General features: G+C 37.4%; 1 protein-coding gene across 4 annotated transcripts in view; it reads left to right on the forward strand.

Annotated features, from left to right (window-relative positions):
* Positions 1-26,663, forward strand: part of ADAMTSL3 (ADAMTS like 3) — a 578,319-nt gene that overhangs the window by 370,884 nt on the left and 180,772 nt on the right. For all 4 annotated transcript variants that reach the window (XM_027851959.1, XM_027851956.1, XM_027851957.1 and 1 more), the window contains exon 10: positions 19,372-19,483. In XM_027851959.1, the coding sequence (XP_027707760.1) occupies positions 19,372-19,483 (112 nt within the window). The remainder of the gene's footprint in view (positions 1-19,371; positions 19,484-26,663) is intronic.

The following is a 26,663-nucleotide window of genomic DNA, read 5'->3' on the forward strand; positions in this document are numbered from 1 at the left end:
GAGAGCCTGGACTAGGGTTGGGATTGTGTCAGTGGAGAGAAGGGAATGTATATGAAAGATGTGCAGGAAAGACAAGATTTAGCAAATGACTGCATATTTGGGGTGAGTGAATGAGGAACTGAGGAAGACATCAAGGTTCTGAACCTAGCTAACTGAGGGGGATAGAAGTACGCTTGACAGAAACAGAGATGTTAAAGAAGTGAGGATTTTGAGGGAAGGACAATGAATTTTGTTTCTAATGTCGTACTTGAGATGCCTATAGGTCATCCAGTTCAAGATATCCGAAAGACTGTTGGCTACCTGGAGCTAGAGCTTTGGAGAGTGTATGGGTATGTAGATCAGGGAATCATGCATAGAGAAGGCAATTGAACCCATACAGTAGGATGAAATCACCAAGATCGATGGTACATAAAAAAATGAGGACCCAGGACAGGGCCTTGGGGATACCTGTGTTTAGTGGGCATACCCTGCATGAAGAGCCAGCAAACGAGAATGAGCAAGAGTACTCAGGAGGAAAATTGGGAAAGAACATCTTAAAACTATTTCTACAACTTCAGTGGTTGGTATGAACATCAGCTTTTAGTATGATACACTTTAGAGCCTAAATCTGGTAACTTTTCCTCTTTGAAGTCCACGCTACCTAACTCAGAATGATGTAGCATTAAACTTTATCGCACCTACGTACTTACCAAGTCTCTTTGCTTTCCCCTCCACAATCTGTCTCTTATCAGTCTTTTACCCTAAAACCTTCGTTGATTCCTTTACCAAAGAAAGAATTAATTCCTGATCATGGTATCCAAGACCCTTCACCATCTGCCTCCAATTTATCTTTTCAGTTTTGTCTCATACTAACACCCCTTGAAGTTCTCTATATTCTGGCTAAACTGGACTAATTTTTAACTGTTATCCTTAACTTTCCAACTACTATATCCTGCCTAACCCTGTGTTTGGAATGGAATCGCCTCCAACCTTCCATTTCCATCTACTGAAGTTGTTCCCTTCCTTCAAGACCCAATTCTGGATGTGTTAAATCTTGGTTTTATCTTATGGGTGCTGTGGAGAACTCTGCTATTGTATTTTATCAGTTGTCTTTTGAAAAATCTGAGGAAATTGCTTTTATAATTTTAGTGTCCAGATACTTCTGCTTTCCTAAGTTCTGTGGAATATCCTAATGTTGCTGAATTGCAATCTGTCCTCCAAACCTGCCACTTGGGTTTCAGTGTCTTCCAATAGTTTGGGTAATTCATTGAATTTTTTTGAGGCTACATTATTACCAATTTCTCTGTGTCATGTGTAATTCTGCTTTCTACTATAATAAGTCTGTTTTTCACTTGAATGGATTAAAAAAAGTTTTTCTGTGTCAGCCATCTTCATTATTTTCTACGATTGTTTTGTTTACATCCTTTAATTCTTGACTAATTTTCTTTCATTCTTTAAGCTTATCTTTTACTTGGCTTTGTGATTTTCATAGCATTTCCAGTGCTTAGCTAATGACTCTGACCCTGACTTTTAGGCATTTTTCTGATAGCCCTGAACATCTTTCCTATTTCCTGTGGGGGGTTCTAGGGGTTTCTGGTGCATCCGGTGCTTTAGATGACTTATTTGTTGTACTGTGTTTTAAAAATCTTTTCAACATTCTTTGCTCTGATCCTTTGGGGCAGAAATGTAAGAATTTTGCTTTCTTTTGTGTATGTTTTGTTTTCTGGAATTTCTTTTCAGTGTTTCTGTTTGTAGTTGAAGTTTTCTTTTTCATTTTTATTCAATAGGGAGTTTCTGTGGAGCAAGTCTCTTCAAGGGTTAGTTCTTGTGCTATCTCTTCTATGAAGCCTTTTCTAACCAACCACTCTGTTGTCCAACTGAAAGTAATACATCTCTCATCAGATTTCTCATAGCACTTCATGCTTCTCACATTTTCCACTTTCCTTTGTGTCATGTTATCTGCAGATGTCACACACCCCCCAATAGGTTGCAAGTTTCTTGGACTCATCCTGTGTCAGAACAAACCCTGTATCTATCTTGCCTAGCAGGGTCTTACATGCAACAGGCACTCAAAAATGTGTGGAATTAAGTGTAGTAAAATAAAATAGGAGGTTTTGAATGGCTAGTTATAACAATATTTTTTCCAAATTTAATACATTAATTTTTCGAATTAACAAGCATTTATTTTTCTCTTTCTTCCATTTCCTCCCCATTGAATAAAAAGGAAAAGAAAACCTTTATAACAAATATATCTAGTCAGACAAAACAAATTCCTACATTCGCGTTGTCCAGAAATGTATTTCTCATTTGTTATTTTAAGTCCATCACTTCTCTGAAAAGAGGTTGTGTAGAGGGTTTCATCTTTGGAACTCTGAGGCACTGGTGTTAGCATTCTAAAGTCTTGAAAAGCTATTTTTCTTCATAATGTTGTTGTCATGTTCTGGTTCTACTTGCTTCACTCTGCATCAGTTCCTGGAAGTCTCCAGTTTCCTCTGAAACTGCCCATGTCATCATTTTATGTGGAGCAATACTATTTCACTATATTCATAATTTGTTTAGCCATTCCCCACAGGTGGCAACCCCTTTTAGTTTCTGGAAACTGCAGAATGAGCTATACAGCTATATTCTCCCCAATTCTTTATTGTCAATAGTCTTAGACTCTTTTTATTCTAATATCTATACTCCCATTTAAAAGAAAGTTTTCTCTTCTCTTTACACATATTGTAATACTTTATATCAAACTTAAATTATGTCAGATCTTCCCACTTTTAGGTCTATTTTCTGTTCCCATATTCAGTTCCCTTCTCCTTAGGAAATCATTTGTTGCTGACTTAGGCATATTTCTGATTCACTTACCCAGGAGAATTCTCTAACTAATTCCCTGGTTCCTTCCAGGTAGTAGACCTTGTCTTTCTCTCTGGTAACTATAGTTCTAGTAGAAAAAACTCCAGGTTTCTCCACCAAAGGTATCTTTTTTCAATACTTGTTGTTACATCATTTCTCGGAAACTTAAAACATTGTGTCGAACTTTCCCTAATCACATGTTGGTTTTATGTCTTTATCTGTTCCTTTTGTTTTTGTTTTTCTAGAAAGAAAAGTCACTTGACCCTTCTCATCAGAGTTCTGACCTTTTTAAAGATGTCTGATTCAAAGTTCACCTATTCTCATTCACTTGGCTTTAAATACCCACCCATGAAACCTAGGAAAATGTATGCAAGGTATAATAAAGCACATTAAAGGTTAGCATATTGATACTGACTTGAAAGAATATAATTCACAATATTAGAGAAAAAGCATATGCTTTCTGAAGGACAAAGGAAAACAAAATATATCCCAAAATAGAACTTTGGGAGAACCTAAATCCCCTGATGAGCAGTCGTATCTCCAAGAGCCATATAAATTTCCAGTCTCACAGATGAATTTAGGAAAGCTCAAATTATTGTAGTTTTCTGGTGCTGTCATCAGATGTTTCCTTGTGTTGATCTCATGCAGCTCCTTGTGTTACAACTAGGAGTCACCAGCTAGCGTTCACTTTCACATCTCCGCCTGCAGCTCCTTGGCATTCTGAACAGGTAGTTATCACTGGAATCCTAGTTTCTTTTTTAGCAATGTGAGAATGCCCCCCTTCTTTGCAGAGGTATGGGACTGTGAGTGTGGAAGATTGTGTACCATGTAAGGCTTAATTGTTGTCTTGGCTAGTTTTGTTCAATGATTTTTTTTCCTCCCTCTTCTTTTTTATTCTTTACTTCCCTTAATGAGAAGAGGAATATATTAGGAAAAGAAATGATGTTAAAATAAAAGGCATCCATTTTTTATTTGGGGTTTCTTCTCTGGTTCCTCTTAAGTTCTTAGCAGAGGTACCATAAATAGCTCTTTCTTCTTTTACCACATGATTGTCTCTTGGATAGGAAAAGTCAAGAACCCTTAAAAAAACTTTCTCTGTCATTGGACGAAGTCTTCATTACCACAGGAGGAAACATTGAGTTTACCTTATTGGAAGGCACAGAGACATATCTTCCTTTTACTAGGACTATTTCCCTTTGCCACCAGCCCAATTATCCTTGAGCTACCACAAAGCCTTGTTTAGGGTTTAGAGGCATGTCATTTTCAACCTCCAGGAGAATTCCCATCACTAACTCTAAATTCAGGTATGTTATAAATCTTGAGGCTCTTTCTCCCTGGCACTTTGGAAAAGTATCCTCTATTCCCCACATGTTCAGGGATTGACAGCACTCCCCTGTTTCTCCCTAATATTCTCTTTTAAGTCACTGGGTAGGATTGTTGGAATTATTCTCTCTATCCTCATCTGTAAAATTATAAGGTTGGATCCCTAAGAACTACGACAAGGAGATTTTTAATACTATGCTCCAAGGTAGTTAATACTCCAAGTGTCTGCTATTAGCCTTGCCCAAAGTGAAGTTCTATTCTTCTCATCTCCTCCAGCTCTAAATCTAGGACCCTCTGATCCCATGAGCCTGGTCCATAAGCCTTTGCTCAATGCTGTTTATTTTGGAAGAGAAGGAAGGAGAAAGATCCTAGCACCTGATATCTTGATTTACATTTATTTTGCCAGTTTCCCCTAGAAACTGCTTTAAAATCTTGAGAGAAAGGTTCAGGGTTATACAGCATCTTAAGTGAAAGACATTCCAATTTATTCCCCTTCATTAAATTGGAATGTCTTTCACTTAAGATGCTGTATAACCCTGAACCTTTCTCATCAACCTCAATAGAAGGAGCATTCAATTTTTCATTATCCTCTCTTCCTAAATAATCCCCTTTGTTGTTCAATTGTTTCAATTGTGTCTGACTTTCATGAGCCCATTTAGGGTTTTCTTGGAAAAGATACTGGAGTGGTTTGCCATTTCCTTTTCCAGATAATTTTACATATGAGGAAACTGAGGCAAACAGGGTTAAGTGACTTGCCCAGGGTAACAGTGCTAGTAGGTGTCTGAGGCAAGATTTGAACTCAGAAAAATAAGTCTCCCTGCTTCCAAGCCCTGTGCTTTATTCACTGGGCGACCTAGCTGTCCTTCTATAGATAGTCCTTATAGAGAAGTAATTCAGTATGACTAGCTGTTCTTCAACTATTCACTTACTATGTATTCAAATAGTATCCGTAGCATGATGAACACTGAAACAAATTTACCCTATTTACACTAAAGGCTGAAAATGAATAATTATAAAATAAGGTTTTATTATTAAATAAATTTCTACATGTGTCAAATGACTAGAAAATTAAGTAGACTGTTTAAATATTTAACTATTCTAGTTAGCTATATATGGGGTGTCCCAAAAGTCTTAGTGGAGTTTTAAGCTTTAATATCCTGAGACTGCACTAAGACTTTTGAGATATCCAATGTAAGTCATTCTTGAATTAGTTTTTTTCCCCAAATAATTAGATAAAATGCTCCTTATCAGTGAAAATTTTAGTATCTTGGATGATCTATGTGGTTTGCTATATAATCATCTATTTTCCATTCTTGATTTCTGTATGTCTCTCACGGTACTTCTACCATTGGCCTTTTTATCTTATGTTTCTCTTGGAAACCTCATGAGTTCTAATTGTCATTTCTATGCAGATGATGCTGAAATATGAATATGTTATAGACACATGTATGCAAACACGTAATAAAGTTTTAAAGTACACTTAAGATTTTTGGGATACCCTGTATATAATTCTCAGCTAACTAGAATAGTTAATTAAATAACATAACCAACTTTCCAGTCATTCTATGTATATAGTAATTTATGACTATAATTTGTAAATATAAACATATACATGCATGTGTATACATATACATATATAGGGAGAGATGGGGGAAAGAAAAATAGAGAGAGAATGAGAGGGAGAGAGAAAGAAAGAGAGTACCACGTGAACACCTCAGCTAGGTGGCACAGTGGCTAGAGCAGTAGGCTTGGAATCAGAAAGACTCCTCTTCATGAGTTCAAATTCAAGCCTCAGACACTTACTAGCTATGTAACCCTGAGCAAGTCACTTAACCTAACTCTTGCCTCAGTTCCTCATCTATAAAGTGAGCTGGAGAGGAAAATGGCAAACCACTCCAGTATCTTTGCCACTAAAACCCCAAATGAGGTCACGAAGAGTTGGACGTGACTGAAATGACTCAATAACAACAAAATAGGCAGCCTAGGTAATTTGTATTTTATATACACATATATGTGTGTGTATATTATATAGATTACATATATATGTGTGTATGTATATGTATGTATGTATATATATATATGTATATATTCATCTTTAATCTGTCTCCTGGATTTTGCATCGTCAATTGGCTGCTGGTGGATCTCTACCTCATTGTCCTATAGACATATCAAATTGAACACATCTAAAACAGAATTATCTTTCTTCCTGACCTCCCGTGTTTCCCCATTTCCCGGTTTCTGTCAGGGGCATTACCAAACTTCCAGTCATCCAGGTTAGCTACTTGTAAGTCATTCTTGACTCCTCCCCTTCCCACTTCTCTAATATCCAACCAAATGTTGCATTCCCTCTCTGTGACTCCTCTTGTGTAGTCCCCTTCTCCACACTTGCATCCCGGTGCTAGTTCATGCTCTCATCATCATTTCTCAGTAGACTGTCTCCAGTGTCTTCCTTCTCTAGTCCAAATTTCTGCCTGTATACATAAGAGATGCCTTCTTTCCTATCTTTTCCTATTCCATTTGTTAGTATATCTGGTTATTTGTAAATATTTGATCTGTTTGAGAGACTTCTCATTAGGGACACAGTTTATAGGTGGTTGCTTTGGTTCCAGTTTTCCTTTCCCCAGAGTTTGATTGAGAAATCATGTGAAGAGTTTGGATTTATATCTTGACACCCTTTTCGGAGAGTTGGCCCAATTTGTGTTTGATTTGTAAACCCAGCTGCCAAACAATCGTCTTTGTCACTCCCAGACTCAGAATTCCTCACTGGTTCTGTTTCCTCAAGAGTAAGATAAAAATTGCCTGTTGTTCAGTCCTTTTCAGTTGTGTCCAACTCTTTGTGACCCCATTTGGGTTTTTTTTGGCAGAGATACTGGAGTGGTTTGGCATCTCCTTCTCCAGCTCATTTTACAGATGAGGAAACTGAGGCAAACACAGCAAAGTAACTTGCCCAGGGTCACACAGCTTGTAAGTGTCTGAGGCCATATTTGTACTCAGGAAGAGGAGTCTACCTGACTCCAGGCCTTGCATTCTATCTACTATACGACCTAGCTGCCCTACTACTATAACCACAGAAGTTTCTTAATAATTAATGTCTGTTGAATTGAATTCAGGGCCTTTTAATATCTCAAAGCCACAGAATCACAGAACATTAGAGCCGAAAGTGACCAGATCATCTCATTCAACTACCTCATTTTACAAATGGAAGAATAGAAACTAAGGAGGAGATGAAGCCCTTGTCCAAGGTCATATGAGTTTGTTAGGTGCAAAGCAAAGGCTAGAACCAAGGTTTCAGTCCTAGTCAAAGCCTCGTGTCATGACGCAATGCCATGATCAGGGTCTATTGTCAGAGGTGTAGCAGGTTTAAGAGGTTCGACTATATCTATACAAACTTCATGCTAGACCCAGAAAGTTACTTTTTCCTCTCACTCTTTCCAATAAATTACTGATATCACCTTCTTTGGTTCTAGCTTGTAAAAAGTAGTTTGTGGAATATGAGATTAAGAAATGTGGGAAGCTAAAAATGCCAGTTATTTAAGTTGTCAAGTTATTTGGATTCCGGATAAATAGTAGTTTAGCGTATGACTGTTGAAACAATTTAAAAGTAATTATAAGACTTTTTGTTGCTAGATAATTTTTCTGTTGCATCCTATTCTCCATGACTCCCTTGGGGGTCTCCTTGGAAGAGATATGGGAATGGTCTGCCGTTTTCATCTCCATCCCATTTTACAGATGAGAAAACTGAGACAAATGGGGTTAAGTGACTTGCCCAGTCACTGTCTGAGTCAAGAAGACTAGTTCAAATCTGGTCTCAGACACTCGCTATGTAAGCTTCAGCAAGTCACTTAACCCTATTTGCCTCAGTTTCCTCATCTGTAAAATGAGCTGGAGAAGGAAATGGCAAACCACTCCAGTATCTCTGCCAAGAAAACTCCAAATGGGGCCACGAAGAGTCAGAAATGACTGAACAATAATAACAATGTTCTTTTATAAGAATATATCATAATTTATTCAACCCTTCTACAATTGTTGGCCATATTGGTTGTTCCCAGCTGTTTGCTATTATAAACAGGACTATCATGAATATTTTACATAGCTTTTTGTATGTGGAATCAAAGGTCCCTTTATTTTCTTTTTTATTATGCTTTGCAGATGAGCAATAGCATGTTTTGGTAATTAAAGAACAGGTCTTGGAGTCAGGAAGAGCTAAGTCGAAGTGTTGCCTCTGATAGAAAATAATTGTGACTCTAGACAAGTCACTTAACTTCTCCGTGCCCTTAGGCAACTATCTTAGGCCAGAAGTTCTAAAATAGTTCTTAACATATATTGGTAGAAAGTGTTTTCTCACTGAGAATTACCTATAACCAATGAAATTCTGTATATGGACCAAGGTTTTGGGAATGGAATACTAAAAATGGAGCTGCTGGGCTGCAAGGAATTACTTTTTGTGACTTATTGCAGATTGCTCTTCAGAAATGCTCTACAAATGTTTGTGCCAGTCTGCAGTCTCACCAGCAATCTGTTAGAGTGGATATGTCTCCATACTCCTGCCAACGTTAGATTTTATCTTTTTTTTTCCCTGTTTTGATTTGTATTTGCAATACTGAAGGAGTTTGAGCAACGTTTCATGTGGTTAACAGCTTCTATTTCTTCCTTAGGACATTATTCATGTCCTGTGATTCAAATAGGGAGTGTATACTTTTAGTCATGACCATGTGTCATTTATATATTCATTGTTGATTTTTAGGAATCTTGCTAGAATTTCTTGCTAGACTGTGAATTTTTCCTTCATTATTTTTACTGTAGTATTATTGGGAGCAAATATTTAAGATATAGTCTCATTCTGTATATAAACTTATTGGCATAATGTTATGCCCTTATCACTTTTAATATTTTCTGGTTGAACTTCAGCTTTGGTGGTCTGATGACATTAGACAGCTTTCTGTCTTGACAGACAGAATTGGTGGCAGCAGTAGTAGGACCAACAGCAAAAGTAGTAACAGTAGTAGTATTAATAAACGCTTACATCCATATGGAGTCATAAAGTTTATAAAATGTTCTTTTTACAATAACACTATGAGGTAAGTGTTGCAGACACAATCATTCTGACCACTGATGTGAAAACAAAGTTGTGATAAGCAAAATGGTTTTTCTACTGTCACATAAGCCATTAAGTGTTTTAGGCAAAGTTCAGTAGCACGGTAAATTTTAGGTCATTCTTTAGTATTAGTTTAGATCCTTTTGGATTAAAAGTGTTTCCCATAAGCAGCATTCTTGAATTGTGCTTTTTGATCCACTTTATAACTCTTTAATTTTGTTGAGAAGTTTGTCCCATTTATATTTGATAGTATAATTGTTAGGTTTATGTTTTTGAAACATTCTCTCAGAAAGGAATTTAGCTTTCTTATTCATTTTATTTCCATTATTCATCTAAACAATAGAATCCTATAAGCAAAGTTTTTTTGTCTTACATTAATAAATCTGTCAGTTATTTTGGGCTTCATCATTAGTCGAGATAGGATCATTGCCCACTGTTTTCCTTTCCCAACTTGTTTTCCCCTCCTCTCTTTTACTGAAACTCCCTTATAAAATATTTTAGTGATTTAGTAAAAAGTTGTCATACCATGTTAACAACTGTTTCTCTTATTTTTTTTTAGTACTTACTTTTCTCTTGGGAGACTTTGCCGTTGAAGGCTTCCTCAGAGGGACTATGTGAAACTAACATTTGAAATTCAGTTTTTCAAAAATATATCTTCTGTATTCATTTTCATAACATTGGAGTTTATCTTAGATGTGTTTAAACACACAAAAACTCAGAGTTCTTAATTGTCAGGGTCTTGTCACTTATTTCTGTTTACATTTTGTTCATTATTTTCACTGAAATTCTTTTTTTTTCCCCTTGGGTGGGGGGAGATGAATAATGGTACAGTCAGTAATCTTGTGATTGATGCAATATATTCTTTCTTCCAGGATTCTAACATAGGTATGAGTGTTTTCTAATATTTTAACCAATACAGTGATTTTTTGGAGTCTGAATTTCTGGCTTTTTTGTATTGTGTGTAATTATAGCTTCCACTGTTGTGTATCTGCTGTTTCTTGCATTATTGGTTTTTTTTTAAATTTTTGATTGTGTTTTCCATGTTGATAACTTTAATTAATTTGGCTTGGATTTTTAAAAAATTCTCAATTAATTTCTTCATCTGATTTCCTACTTTATGCTTTTTATTTGGTCTTATTATTTCCTGAACATCTCCAATTTTTGCTTGTGCCGTTTTTCTATCTTTTGGTGTCTCTTGGCATACATTGTAGTTTCTTTTTCTACTTCTATTACTCTTGTTATTTTAGTTGATTCTCTTCTTCTAAGGTTTATTTTAAATGTATCCACATTTTAGTTTTTTAGTTCATTGATATTTTTGTATTTTTTAGCCATTCTGCTTCTCTTTAGTGTTTTTGTGACTGTGAAAATATATCATGATGTAATGTGAAAATATATTATGATGTAGAGAATCATCTGCAAAATCCTTCCTGTTCCCTTCTCAAATTTTCATCAAGGATATACTTGATATAGGCCATATATGGGTTATTGTCATAAAAATTTTATGAAGTTGATAGAAATGTCATTGCTAGTTGCTTATATCTTCTTTTGTCTTCTTGGGGGGATAATATATTAACTGTGATCACTAAAATTATTTTGGGGGCAGCTAGGTGGCGCAGTGGATAGAGCACTGCCCCTGGAGTCAGAAGGACCTAAGTTCAAATATGACCTCAGATACTTGACACTTATTAGTTGTGTGACCATGGACAAGTAACTTAACCCCATTGCCTAGCCAAAAAAAAAAAATTATATTGGAATCTCTTCTTTTAGATATTTTAAAAATTGATTCTTTAGTGTCTCATATAATGTATTAAATACTAACTTAGGTGCCAGAGACCAAATGTAGTTCTTTTATTGTCATCAGTGATGTGGGTAGACCATTGCATATATCCTGGGAGATCAATTTCATTTCAAATGTATTTGTTCTCCTCTTTCCACTTCCATTTATAAGTACTTTGGGAATGGTCTGCATTAGTTGGATCTCACATTCTCCTCTACTGCTTTTCTTCTTCGTCATTAAAGATTATGATGTTGGAGTTTCAACGCAGTGAATAGTAATGGAGAAAAGAGTTGGAGTTGTTCTCATTGTCGTTGTCATTATTATCTTTCTTCTCCTCCTCTTCTTCCTCCTTCTTTTGTCTCTCCTCATCCTGCTTCTTTTTCTCTATTTTCCTTCTTTTCTCCTCTTACTCTTCTTCCTCTTTTTCTTCTTCTTCCTCCTTCTTTTGCTACTCCTTATCTTCTTCCTCCTTCTTCCTTGTATTCTGCTGTCATAGATTTGGAGAACTCAGGGTCACATGTAGTCTTCTCTGTACTCATAGAGTGAGACTTTATGTAGCACAATAAAATTTATTAAAAATATAATTTGTTCAGAGAAGCAGCATGGCATAGTAAATAAAGGACTGGCCTAGGAGCCAAGATGGCCTGGAGTCAAATCCTACTTCTGACGTGTATTGACCATATGACCCTCATTTAACCCCCAAGTACTCTAAGCAACTCTACAAAACTACAAGCTGTAGAGCAGATAACCCCCAGCACTGACAGGAGAAGTTCCTCATTGAGAACACTCTACCCAGAAGTGTCAAACGTGCAGTTCGACCATGAGACAAGCAAAACTCAAAATAGATTAAAGTGTAATTGAGAAATGTTTAACAAAATAAATAAAAGTACAGTATAATCTAGATGATGTTAATTTGTGGTTTTCTAAGTGAATATGAGACCCACAAGGATCTTTTCCTTTTGAGTTTAAAACTACTACCCTATTGCACTGAAATCACAGGTCCAACTCCTATTCTTATAACTTATCATTCACTTGATTATTGTTAAATTGCTAATTGGATTTAATTTTAGATGAATTTTAATTTCTGTTACACATGGAGCTTTAAGCTGTTAAACTTTATGTAATCCATTATTCTTAGTTTTTGCCAACTAATGAAAAGCAGGCATAAATTTGAGAACAGAGACACCATTGGCTTAAGAGCAAAACAAAATCATCAGGTTTCCCACACTTCACAGTGTCAAGCAAATACAGAAAAAGTCACTTTATGAAAGGAATTAAAGAGAAAAAAAGAATGTGGAAAGAACAAAACCCATGCATAAAACCCCAAACTTTTGCCATATAAATTAGATGAATTTTGTTTTCTTGTCAGCAGTTTCTATTCTTCTGATGCTTTGTTTTTGCCATCTCTATGAGGATTATGGAAACTGAAAACTTGAGATGAGCTTCTCTACCCTTCTGTGCATGTGCTTATTTACAGATTTGATAAATCTCTCCATTTACACATTTTGCAAACTACAGGACAGTAGATGGAAGAACTGAAAGCAGGTGAAAGGCAAGAGGAGTCCAAAGTGGTGCTGTCCAAAAGCCTTCCTCAATGTCACAGGAGCTATTTAATTGGTAGAATACCAGCCTGCTTTCCTGGATCAAGTAGCTAATGAGTTTCTCATTCTGCCACATTTTGAAAGTGCTTTCCAACACCAGTCCTCAGCATGCAATTTATTTTGTAATACAGTCCAGCACAGCGGCAGTGCTATCCCCACCTCCATTTCTGTCTATGCTGGCTGGCTTATATGGAGAGAATGCCAAAGGAATGGGTAGTTGAGGTTTGCAGAAGACACTCTTATTAAGTATTTTGTTTTTTTCTTGGGTATTTGAGGATCTTCAACTAACACTGCTTTTTAAATAGAAGCTTTGTTTTTTGGTAAATGATGTCAAATAGTATCAATAGTTCACCCCACACTTTTATTATTGTCTCATTGTCACTCCTTCATACTTCTTGTTAAGTTATTTTTCAGTCATGTCCAACTCTTCGTGACCCCTGGTTTGCCATTTCCTTCACCAGCTCATTTTACAGGTGAAGAAATTGAGGCAAACAGGTTAAGTGATTTGCCCAGGGTCGCTCCTCTATAAGTGTCTGAGACAAGATTTGAACTCAGGAAAATTAGTCTTCCTGACTCCAGGTCCAGCACTCTACCCACTGTGCCACCTAGTTCTCCCCATCACCTTCACACTGGGCATTCTTTATTGATTTTAAATGTCCCACAACTTTTTCATCTTCTGGAGAGTGTCCCACTTTCATGGGATATCCATCATTTTGCCATTCAGTGATCTTCACTCATTCTATCCCAGTTTTTCCGCAGGTTGATTGTGGTATTTGAATTGTTAGTTTACAGAGCAAATGTTTTTCTACTCCCATTTTCCTGTAGGACATTGTGTCTTATGAGTGATCCTTCTGAAAATTATCTATTTTACTGTGTTTCAGAGTTTTAGAATTCGTCTCTCCAAAATTTGTCTCTTTCCCCTTATTATAGTACTTTAGTTTTAAAAAAAAGTGACTGTTGTTTGTTACCATAAATTTTGTGCATCTGAAAGTTCTTGCAAGATATATGACTGCATTGATTCTTTTTTTTCTTAAATATTTAACTTCATTATAATACTTGCACAAAGATTTTCTACTGGCCAACCAGTGTGATGGTTTTTGTAATTTAAGCACTCTTTGCCAGTGTGCATTTTCAGTTATTGACAGGTATGACCCAGTGGAGACATTTTGTCTGGAAAAAAAGTCAACGTGAGGTTCTGTCTATAAAATAAGAGTTATGATAATAAATTACAATAACTAGCATTTATATAGTGTTTTAAGGTTTGAAAAGAGCTTTACAAATATTAGCTTATTTTATCCGTGCAAAAACTCTGGGAGGTAGGTGCTATTGTTTTCTCCACTTTACAGATAAGGAAACTGAGGCAAACAGAAGTCTCCATCATTGCTTGCAATAATTGGAAACTGGAGGGTGTTGGTTGGGTACTCCCTTGTGCCAATGATGCAGAAGGCATGAACAGGACACTCCTTACCTGCAAGAGTATGTTTACTCATCCTAATAACATTTGGAATTTTATATTTCATTGAGCAGTATTTGCAAATTACATATCTTTTTTTAACCCCTCAGAATCAATTGCACTGGAAAATTACTTCCATGTGGTAGAATTTGGTCTTAACATTTTGCTGATTGAAAAAAGAAATGTGTTTTAGTAAGCAGCTTGCATAGAAATACTAACTTAGAACATGTGAAACCTCCCCTCAAATTAACTCTACCTTTCCTTTCTCAAGCCTCATCTGACTAGTTGGCTAGATAATTTTGTTATGGAGCACTGAGTTAGTAGGAATTCAATTGTGCCTTCATTAGTCAAGAAAACTCCCTGGAGAAGCTAAAATAAAATTTAATATTCTGAATTTAAAATAAAATGATGTCTTACATTTCAACTAAAAGGCACAGTTTCCCTCATCTTCATCGTGTTGCAGGGCCTAGAAGGGCTGTTTTCAAATTTCTATCCAGCTACAAAACCTTTTGACTTTGATTACCGTCAGCCCCAAGCCTTAGATTCCTAGATTTAAAACTGAAAGGGCCCTTAGACATCATTTAGCCCAGCTTTCTCATCTGTAGACAAGGAAATTTAAACCCATTGAAGTTAAAAGTTTTGTCCAAGGTCACACACAGAGCCAGAATTCAAACACAGGTCTTTTGACTTCACATTTAGTGTTCTTTCCATTGTACTGGGCTGCCTTTTGAGTAAATAGAACATTCAGCTCCTCATTTCTTATCTCCGCAAGAATAAATGGCCACCTCTGCTAATTTTCATTTTACTCTACTGCAAAATGAGCGCCAGCCAAGAAGTGGGAAGATGGAAGATTGTTAGAGACACCAGATTAGAGGAAGGGGGTAGTGATTGTACTCAGCTAGATCACCCCTCATGTATGTCAGTTGTCGCCAGTTTCTATTTCCATTGGGCTTTGGGCTGGAACTTACTCATTTACATTTTTATAATTTATCGTTAGCTTTCCTGCTGAAGTAAATAAGGCCAGAATGTTCATCTGCTTTTGAGGAGCAGTTCACAAAGCCTGGCTCAGGAGCACTCAGGGAAGTGAATGTCCATAGCCAGCCAGCAGGTGGTCACAGCAGTGTTGCTTGCTCAGAAGACTCAGGGCAGTCGTGAGAATGGCGGAGAGTTGAGTATGGAAAGCAAGTGAGAGTTTCAACTTCAGAAAAACAGGAACAGTTATCTGGAGAGGTGGAAGAGAAATCTAATTGTAGAGGATTTAAAAATGCGGGACATTGAAGAAGACAATGAGAAGAAGGACAATGGAGTTAAAGGAGCTAAGGGTTGTTAGGAGCCTGGTCGTACAGAGGGGAAGGGAGTGAGCCCCTGTGAGGAGGAGGTAAATGCTTATGTTCCAAGGGAGATGGTATGAATCCATAAGGAGTATCCCAAAAGAGAGCAGTCAGTAAGGGTCTAAAAGAGAAGGGAGCGATGATGACTGGTGATCGCCTGAGGAAAAGCTGTTTTTAGTCTACCCATCACTGACTATGCCTCCTGTCTTCCTGGGGCAGATATCCAGAATGTGATAAAGAATGTCTGGTGTCTTGTCAAACGTGATGACTACTATCCATTTCTGCTAATGCATATGATCCTGTCGGAAAGAAGCCAGACATTATTGATACGGATTGTAAGGTCCAGAGCAAGAGCCAGGTTTCTGTTGGTGTAAAAAAGATGCAAGGTGTAAACAATGAAGGATGAAATCTAAGTTAGAGGAGACTTCGTTCAACAGAGTTGGGGGAGGGAGTGGGTCCAGAAAGTGCAATGGGATAGGAAGGTGGAGGATATGGACTATTGACTGGAGAGGCCCAGGTGGATAGGGTAGAGTCCCTAACTCTTATTGACTTAGGGAGAGATAGAACAAGGAGAGGATTTTTGTCTTAGCTGGTGATGACTCTGAATCATAAGAATAGGAGGAGCAGGGAATATATTAGCTCAACATGAAAATAGCCATCGTAATAGGATCCCTCAAGGTCCTGCAGTGATCGAACTCATAGTCAGTGAGGACCCTCACTGTCTCAAGACTCCCTGAAATCCAGGATATTTTATATTTGGCTTATATACTGTAAAGCAAATGTATCAGTCACCAGTTTGTGGGGCTCTAGTGCGGTAGAATCCGATTAAAATATAAATGGGAAATATTTGACAAAATAAATAAAAATACAGTAGGGCATAGATGATGTTAACATGTGGTTTTCTAAGGTGCAGGCTACAAGGATCCCTATGCAGGGTTTAGTGCCCCTCTTTCTATTATCAGTTTGACACTACTGCTATAAAGGACTCAGTTTTATTTATATCTCAGGAAGTTTCCTACTGGTCATATCCATCTCAATTGCTTTTTCCTTCATAGGAAAACCCATATTGAGTCATCTGTTAGTACCTTTAGACTTTGTTTCTTCTAAATTTCGTGTTTGAAGATTACTCTTTTCAACTGCCACATAAAACATCCGTTCAGGGAAGAAAACCAATTAGTAAATCTGTAAGCATTTATTAAATACCAGCTAAGCCTAGGAATTTGTAAGTGAGGAGGAAGAGCATGACAGGCATGGAGGACAGTCCGTGCAAAGGCATAGAACTGGAGAGCTCGTATATGAGGAGCAGCAAGTTTGGCTAAGAGCAGGAATTCTTAACCTGGGAGCTGTGGAGTGGTTTTATTTAATTACATATTTGATAACTGCATTTCAATATATTCGAGTTCCTTTGTAATTCTACGTATTTTCAAGGGTTGATAGGCTTAATCAGATAAGCAAAAGGTTCCATCACACACACACACACACACACACACAAATACAAACGCAATTAACCTGGAAAGATAGATTGTAGCCTAATTATGAAGAGTTTTAAATGTCAAACAGAGGATTTTTCTTCTCAGAAGTAATAGGGAATCAATGAAGCTTCTTGAGTTGGAGTGATGTGGTCAGATGTACTTTAGGATATCTATTTGATAGCCGTTTGGAGGATGGATTAGAGGGAAAATACTGGACAGAAGGACCCTTGTTAGTTGACTGAAGGGAATAGTAAGAGCATGGACTAGTTTCTTTGTGGTATGAATAAAGAAAAGGAGGCAGACAAGGGAGATGCAGAAGTAGACTAGGAAAAGTTGGCAATTGATTGAAGATTAGAGTACATCTAGGATGTATTTGGACATATTGAATTTCAAATGTCTATGGGACATCTAGATGGAGATGTCTATCAGGCAATGAGAAGTATGGAACTGGAACTCTGCAGAGAGATGAGAACTGAGGAATCATGTGAATAGAGATTAGAATTTAATTCATGAGAGCTGATAAATTCACTGAGAGAGAATGTATAGAGAAGAAGAGAAGAGGGCCCAGGACAGAACACTAGAAGTAATCTGTAGAAAGGTGATGGGACATACATGATAATACTTTAAAGGAAACTAAAGATTGATTCAGTAGCTAGATAGAGAAGTACAACAGAACAGTGTCATGAGAATTCAGAGACAAGAGAATGTCCAGAATGATGGAGTGCCAAGGTCAAAAGTGAGACAGAAAAAAAAGAGATATAGGATAATAAGTAGAGGTAATGGTAGATTCAGCGGAAGGGTTTTTAATGGATGTGGAAGTGCTGGGCTTGTTTGGATATAGAGAAAAGGAACCAATGGATAAAGAGAGATGGAAAATTAGTGAAAGAAGAGGGATAATTGAACAAGGAAGTTTCTTGGAAGCAACAAAAGGACATAGGATCAAAAGTAGATGTAAAGGGTTTGGTCTTGACTTCATCCTTCAAGATTAGAGCAAAGTGGTAAAGGACAAGGGAGAGAGATGATTCTGAGCTGATTTGAAGTCTGGAATTGGGGAAAAGATGGAACTTGCTATAGGGGACCTCAAAATTTTTAGTGAAATATGAGACGTTGTCCTCTGTTAAGAGGGAGGTGTTGAAAGTGGGAGTATGGGTGGCTTCAGAAGAGAAAAGAAGGTTTGGAACAGCCACTCTGGGGGAATATAGTACAGAAATAGTGAAGAATAAAGGGACTTGGTAATTATTTGTAATCTCAAATCCCATCTCTAACCACTTCTCAGGAAACTCCTCTGAATTGAGATTACATTTGGGAGCCATAGTCCTACTCTCAAAGGCCAAAGGAAGAAAGAGGAGAGGGATGTAGGACGTCTGGTCAGGTGCAGAGGAGGCAATGCTGCCCAACTCACAGCAGTCAACATAGCAGCTTCCTGAATTTAACTCTGACTCTGATAAATATAAGCAGTTATTTCTTAGAGAAATGTTTGTTGACAGTTAACAGTATTTCCAAATTTTAAAGATGTAAGGTTCAGGGAAAATATTCTTTCTGTGTTTTCTTGTCTAAAATATGGGGGGAATATGAATTCTGGGCATGGGGTTAGGATGTTAAGGGAGAGGAGGTAGAATATACATAAATAATTCAGTTGCAGCCACATAGACTGAGTAATATGGGATTTTAAAAAAAGAGACTGAATAGAGACTGGCAAATGCTCACAATTGTTCCCCTCGTGCATACTTACCAACCTTGTTACCACATTCAAATTTGTATAACTATTTATATACATGACATATCTTCCCTCCTGGATTATAAACTCCTTGAGGGCAGGGACCAGGTATGTTTCATCTCACCAGCACTCAGCATTTCATACAGAGTAGGCACTTTAAAGTGTTTAATTAAATTTGTATGTCCCTGTAGCACTTCACCAACTAGTGCTTGAATATAGCAAGTAGTAAATAATAATTTTCAGTGTAATAGAATGGAAATTATTTATCTTGACATTGAAATGTAAGGTTAGCAGTTATCCTCTTAATTTGTTCCATTAATGAATATGGTTGATCTGGATAATTTGTCACCAAAACTGATGTTTCTTCTAAATTATTCAGGTAATTTAATCCAAAGCAGAGGATTGGGACTGAATTATCCAGAAATTATAGTTTGTAAAAAATTATCTCCCAGATGATAGTTGAGTAATATGGTTGAGAAACTGTCTACATTTTTGTAGCAATTTTCTTTTCCCAGTATGATCACTCCTGGTGATCTGGAAATTCTGTAAATGTCACATGAAAGTTGTATTGTCTTAAGTATTCCTGAGCTGATGATACTTTGAAAATGAAAATTCATGATTAATGATTGCTCATTGCAATGTTTGTTTCTGTGTAGTTTAATTTCATATCTATGAGTATGTGGTTCCCATATAATGTTGACACATCTCACTTATATATTGAAACATTTGGAGAGTATTGACATAAGTATGCAAATGTGTTGTAATGAACATTTCTTCAGACCAGGTATATCACCTCCAGAGACAGCATGGTCCAGTTCTTCTTCTACCAACCTATCAGTCATCAGTGGAGACAAACTGACTTCTTTCCCTGCACTGTAACATGCGGAGGAGGTGAGCAGAGGCTATTGATGAACACATTCACCTGTGAATTAGAAATGGCCAGTTTGCACGTCTGAAATGGTTAATACAATGGAATTAATACAAATTTGATAAGCACAAATTTAATAAAAGTTAATACAATTAGTAATTAATAAAACTTACATAAGGTGCCTTATGGTTATTGATCCATTTGAGCTTTCAAACAACTGTGTGAGGTAGGTGATATACATATTTGCATCCTCATTTCTATTTGAGAAAATGTCTTTTTTTGGAGGGGCGGTGAGGCAGTCAGGGTTAAGTGACTTGCCTAGGATCACACAGCTAGTAAGTGTCAAGTGTCTAAGGCTGGATTTGAACTCAGGTCCTCCGGACTCCAAGACCAGTGCTCTATCTGCTGTGCTACCTGGCTGCCCCTCAGTTTGAGAAAATGAAGGCTCACGGAGGTTAGGTGACTCATAAAAAATCATAGAACTAGTCATTAACAGTGGTATTCGCACTCAGGTCTTCTGACTCTAAGACCATGATACCAAGATTCCTAATTTGTGATTGTATAATTTCTTCCTCAGTTGAGTAAATGGCTATGAATGTACTATGACTGTTTTCTAACTCTTGAAAATGAAATTAAAGCTTAGATTCAGAAAGAACACTTCTTACTGAGAGCTTGGAATCCTTTCACACATGTGATTACTTTTTTGCTCTACAGCATCTCTGTGAAGCATGTGTTCATATCTCCACATTCCCCATGGAAAAACAGAGAAAATGAGAGGTTTAGTGGCTTTCTCAAGGCTAACAAGTTAATGAATGACTTGGGCAAAGCATCAGATGTCCTAATGTCCTCTCCCCACCCCAACCCTATCTCCCAGCGTTTTCTCAGTTAGGCCATGCTGCCTCCTCAGACAAATTCTTCTAATTAGAAAATAATAGCCAACATTGATAAAGTGCTTCATAGTTACAGAATGCTTTAGATAATTTATCTCATTTAATCTTCATAAATATCAGGTCCTCGTCTTTAGACACGAGGAAACTGAGCCTGACAGAATTTTAGTGACTTGCCTCTGCTCATATGGATCTTGTCAGAAGTTGAATTTGAACCCAGGTCTTATCAAGAGCAGTGCTCTTTCTACTAGACCATGCTGCCTCCATGTTTGTGCTTATTAGAAGGTAGCTTTCACTTCTCTGCCTCTTGAAGAGATTTGAGTTTTGTCTTTAAAGCATTTCAGTCACTCTCCACTCCCTCAACCCTTCTCTTCATATTTCTCTGTCTGGCATTTTAAATTAAATTAGTATAATTTCCAGCTAAGCCCTCCAAATTCTTGCCTTGGGGCCTGCCTAATAAGCTCTTGGATTTGCTTTTAGAGTTTATTCCATTTAAACTGCCCATGGTGTAATAGTCACCATCCAGATCATGTGGAGAATATATTCGCCATCCCCTTCACTCTGAGGTGCCTTAAATAAATTTTCCAAGGCTCTTAAGTTAACCTTGTGTGCTGTAGCTTAATGGTCCATGCTGTACTTTGTAAGTTCTTTTCAACCAACTAGTGAGTTTATACTCGTTAGGTTTGGTGAAATGTATTTCTCTTGAACCAAAAACACCTGTCTTCATAACAGAAAGATGAAAGAAGAGTGAAGTAATCAATAACTGGGACAATTCAGGCAAAAGAATACTCACTCTGAAATGCAATTTAAAAGCAAGAGAAATAGCATGAATATAATTTCAAAATAGGGACCATGACTTCATTCTTAGGATGATTCTTTAGGAAGCATTTTTCTTTTAATTGTCTAGATGACTACCTCTACCTTTTCCTAAGACTACGTAGGACCCATCTTACTGGTAGGCTTAGGAGACAGTCGTTTTTGTTTGTTTGTTTTTTCCAGAGTGGGGTGGTGAGGAGGGAGTGAAGAAGGTCCTTGATGCAGGTTTAGGTTTATTAGATCAACTCTTTGTTGAAGAAAGGGAGGGGGAATCTGTGCAGATAGACAGTGAATGGGGAATATCTTTGAGTCTAGCCCCTGACTCCAGAGGAATTCTACCATCCTCTGGGCTCTGTTTTGAGCTTTCTCTGCTTACCATAAGATGGATGTATATACATATATATACATATATATGTATATATATGTGTGTGTGTATGTATATATGTATATATGTATATATATGTGTGTATATGTGTGTATATATGTGTATATATATGTATATATATATATATGAAAGATCCCAGCCCACTTTGTCTACCTTAATTTAAAATCCATTAGTTCCCCGCTATATTCCCCCCACATATATAGTTTATCCATACTCGGTGAAGACCAGTTGCTGAGCATTTATCTACCCATGGCATGCTGAATCCTTATTTCCTCAACTGAGATCAAAATGGAGACTTAGTGATAGCACTGGGGCATAAAGCTAACACCTGTCTTATACCTTTCTGATATGAGTACTTATGTCCACTAAACTTATTTGTGATATCAGTAAACTTTGAAGTTAGATCCAGGAGCAGCTAAGGTGGTACAGTGGATAGATGGGTCTGGATTCAGGAAGATCTGAGTTTAAATATGACTCAGACACTTAATAGCTGTGTGATCCTGGGCAAATAACTTAACCTCTGTTTGCCTCAGTTTCCTCACCTGTAAAATGAGGATAGTAATAGCACCTACCTCCCAGGGTTGTGAGGATCAAATGAGGTAAAACTTGTAAAGTGTTTAGCATAGTACTTGACACATAGTAAGTGCTATATAAATTTTTAGCTATTATTATTTTTATTATCAACTACTACTTTAAGTATGAGATTGTAGTAGTTAGTACTTAATATAGAGCTTTGTGGTTAGGAAAATGCTGTACATAAATTATCTCATTTGAGACTCATAATAACCCTGGTAGGTAGGTGCTATGATTACCTCCATTTTACAGATGAGGAAACTGAGACTGAAGGAATTCACCCAGGATCATGCAGCTAGTGAGCATCTAGGATAGAACTTGAACTCAGGTCTTCCTGATTCCAGACCCCACCACCTAGAGGCCTCACAGTGTTCTTAGAATTCCCAAAAGAAAGCTGACTACTATAGCCACTTTACTCACAAACAACCCTCCCACACACATATTAGTGGCCTTAAATTACCTGAGGTTAAGACTTTCCCTTGTCAGGTATCTCCTTTCAAAGTGCAGACACCCTAGGGAAGGGTAACTAGGAGAGTTGTACCAGGGCCCCTCCACTCCAATCCCCCAGACTAGAAGTGTGAGTTCATTGCTATAGAGAAATTTCTGTGAAGAAACCTTCACCATCAATGCAGATCAAGGCCTGCTCTGTAGTTTTAAAGTAGCCTGGGGGCACTGAGGGTTAAGAGGCTTGTCCAGAACTTGTTCCAAGGCTTCATTCATTACTTCACACTGCCTTTCTGCAATTAATAGGACCTTATCATCAACTGGCTATTTGCAATGCAGCTTGCTAGCTTTGGACTAATTTAGGATACCTGGATTCTGGACTTGATTCTGCAGCTGACTCACTGCATGAGATCCTAGGCAAATGACTTTCTCTCTGGGCCTCATTTCCCTCAGTCAAAAGGGTTGGGCTAAATGATGCTAAGGACCTTCCACTTCTAAAATTCTGACTCAGTGGTGTTTGACACTGCAGTTGGAATCAGAAAAATCCAAGTTTGAATCTCTCCTCAAGTACTTACTAGCTGGGTGACCCTGGGCAAGTCACTTAGCCCATCAGTCTCAGTTTCCTCATCTATAAAATGGAGAGAAAAGTACCTGGCTCGCAGGGTTGTTGTGAGCGTCAAATGAGATCATGCGTGTGAAGTGCCTTTCAAAAGTGCCTCATCAAGGCAATATAAATTCCATTGTTGATGTTGTTGTTGTTATTCCAGCCTACATAGGAAACATCCATCTCCATCTTTACTCTCTTCCTGAGTTTGAGATTCACTTGCTCATATGACAGCATAGCACTGGATTTGGAATCCAAGGATCTGGGTTTGGACCACATCTCTGCTGCTGTGGGAACCTTGGCAAGACATTTAACCTGTGGGACTGTTAGCTCATATCTAAAATAAGGAGGTTGGATAAGATGGCCTCTAATTAGTTATAAATATATGGTTAACCAATCGATAAACATTGATTAAGGACCTACTGTGTGCCAGCATTGTGTTAGGTTCTGAGAATACAAATACAATGACCTATGGTATGAATACTTGTTTATGGGACAAAAAAAAATTACCTTTAGGTTTTTTTAACTGTAGAATCCCAAGCATGCTGTGAGGGGAAGTCCTTAAAATGTAGACCTTTGTCTGGACTGGTTTAGACAGCATGCTGCTTGGAGGCTGGATCAGATGAGCCCGCGGGTTCCCTGCTAGTTCCTGTGATTCAGAAATTCGTAGGGCCAAATCTGTTCCCTGAAATTAATGCCCAGAACTTTATGCTTTCTCGTAAATGCTGATACATAGTCAGCAGATGCATAACTGACCTAATCCCCTCAGGTCTGGGCTGCTGGCATTCTCCTCTGCGCCCAGGACAAGTTACCAGATGTACTTGGGTGTGATTCACTGGCCTTCTGTAAAGCAATTGTTCACATAAATTAATAGTACCTACAGATTTGCACGTTCAAGCTTTGCATATAACAGAACCTCAGCATAAACCTGCATGCACCATGATCCATGATTGAAGTGAAGCATAGGGGATGATCACATCCTTTGAAAACAAAGCAATCACTGGCTCTAGAGCTGGAAGAAACTTTAGGTATCAACAAGCATAGTCCCTTATTTTTATACGGGAGGGAATTGAGACCCAGGAAGGTGAGATAATTTACCCAAAGTCATATAGCTAAGGGGCAGAGCTAGGATTTGAACCTAGAAACAAGCTGACTGCAGATGTATCATGCTACACTGCCTCAGTATAGAATGTGTGTATATGTATGTATGTATGTATCATTCTTTTTTAGCAGGAAAACTTTTTGTCCCATTCATTGCATGCATATCCCTAAGGCCCTGTTAGGTCAATCAGTCAATCAAGAAGTATTTTTTCAGCGCTTATTTATTACGTGGCAGGACCTATGCCAGGTAAGATACAATAAACCAACGGTAACTTTTGCATTTGAGAGTTGCACTTAGAATTGGGATTTGGCTAATTATGATCAGTTTGATTCCAAAGATATGCTTCCTAAATTTACTTTTAAGTAATAAAAAGTCAGCAAACATTACCGAAATAGCAGAAAGGTGCATGAGCATCCTCTGGGGCTCTTGCTGCAGAAGCTAGTGGCCAGATTTGGTAAAAGTTGTGAGATTGCTATGTTAATAGAGTGGGATTGTGGGCTACTCTCTGTACAGCTTAGGGAACATTTGTTTTTCCTTTTTGGGTAGAAGGGTTGTCATCTTTAATCCCTGCCATATTTGCATGGTAGCAAGATTTTAATACTATAATATTTTAGCTTATATCTGTATATTGCTTTGTATTTCATCATACTATTTCTCACATTCATATGGTGCTTAAAGCTTTATAAAAACCTCTTATTGCATTAGACTGTGAGCTCCTCAAGAGCAGATGTTGTCTTTTATTTTCCTGTTATTACCTTTAGTGCTTAGCACACTGTAGGTGCTTAATAAATGTTTATTGATTGACTGACCTTGTCTCATTTGATCAGATAAATACTCTTGCTAACCCTGTTTTACAAATAAGAAAACTGAGGCTCAGCGAGGTAGTAACTCGACTACTGTCAGAAGCTAATAATAATAATAATAATCTAGAATACAAAACTAGATATTCCTGACCCCAAGTCCAGCACCCAAGTTACTATGTTACACTGCCTCTGACTGTTGTCTTCACAACAGTCCAGTAAGGTGTCCAGCTCAAGTAGCAATGTCCGCATTTTATAGATGAAGAAGCTCTGGCTTTGGAAGGCTACGTTAGTTGTCCATCTCCACACAGCTAGTAGTGCTAGACCTGGGACTTAGATCCAGGTCTTCTGATTCCCAAATGCAGAGCTCTTTCCACTATTCTTCAATCCTTACTTTAACTCTATATTTATCTACAAATGGGAGAGCCAGCAAATAGATTTTATATATGTATATATGTTATTTAACTCCTAAAGCTCTTTACAATTAAAGAGAAAGAGCAAAGATGATTTCTTTCCTCCAACTCTCATACCAAATCATAAACATATACATACATACTTACTTTCTCATTTTCTTATTTATGTTTCCCTTTAGAACAAAGGTACTTTCTGTCCTGAAAGACCATAAACTCATTTAGTGTTTTGTTGTTTTGTTTTGTTTTGTTTTTGAAAAGTGTGTGCTTATTCTCTAGTCAACATGATATGAACAAATGGCATTTTTCAGGGATCCTTGGATGATTAAGAAAGTTATTTTATTTGCCTCTGAGGTGCCAGAACCATTTAACTCAATTTTATTATTCCTGCTATCTAAAAATCAACGTGGGATGCTCTTGATGAGCCAATGGGCAGAGGTTGCCATTGATATCTGATATTTTAGTCCTTTCAGTAGATACTGGCACTAGTACTACAGTCATATTTTATTGACTCCATTTGGATTTTCATTCTTGTGGTTTCTACCTTGTTTTTTATAATACATACCAGTACATCCTTCTCCACTCAGCTTACATCCAAGCCATCGCTCATGAATGCCTTTCCTCTCTTTGCCAAGAAAGCAGCCCAGTGGTTTATAAAATCAAATTCACTCTCAGTAATCAATCCTTTAAATAGAATTTTAGACCAATTAGATATGTTTGGGTTTGGGGCCTTTTTGGAAGAAAAGGGGCTGAATAACTGATGATGTTCGTGAAAAAATTACTTTGAAAAAATGTTTAGCAACGTAGCACTTGTGCAGTTGGAGGCAAAGTGTGCCAAACTTTCCCAGAAATGAAAGTACAACTTTCTTCTTTTTCTTTATTTGCTCTCCTCATCTGTTTGGTTTATACCTTCCAGGTGTTTTCTTTTCTCAAAGATTGTATAACTAATTGGTTTGCAAATTGTTTCCTCTTTTTAGGGTGCTGAATCTCCAATAGCTAACTGCCAATATGTTTACATTCCCAATTGGGCACTGTATTATAATTTTTCAGTTACAGACTTGCAAGGTAAAATGATGAGAGTGAAAGGCAGCATAGCCAAAATGGATAGAATATTCTACTTGGAAGACACTGGGTTCAAATATACCTCCAAAACTCAAAGATTGAAAATGTAGAGAAATCACT

The sequence above is a fragment of the Vombatus ursinus genome, unplaced genomic scaffold (genome assembly GCF_900497805.2).
Source record: "Vombatus ursinus unplaced genomic scaffold, bare-nosed wombat genome assembly UNPS02009205.1, whole genome shotgun sequence".
Lineage (NCBI taxonomy): Eukaryota > Metazoa > Chordata > Mammalia > Diprotodontia > Vombatidae > Vombatus > Vombatus ursinus.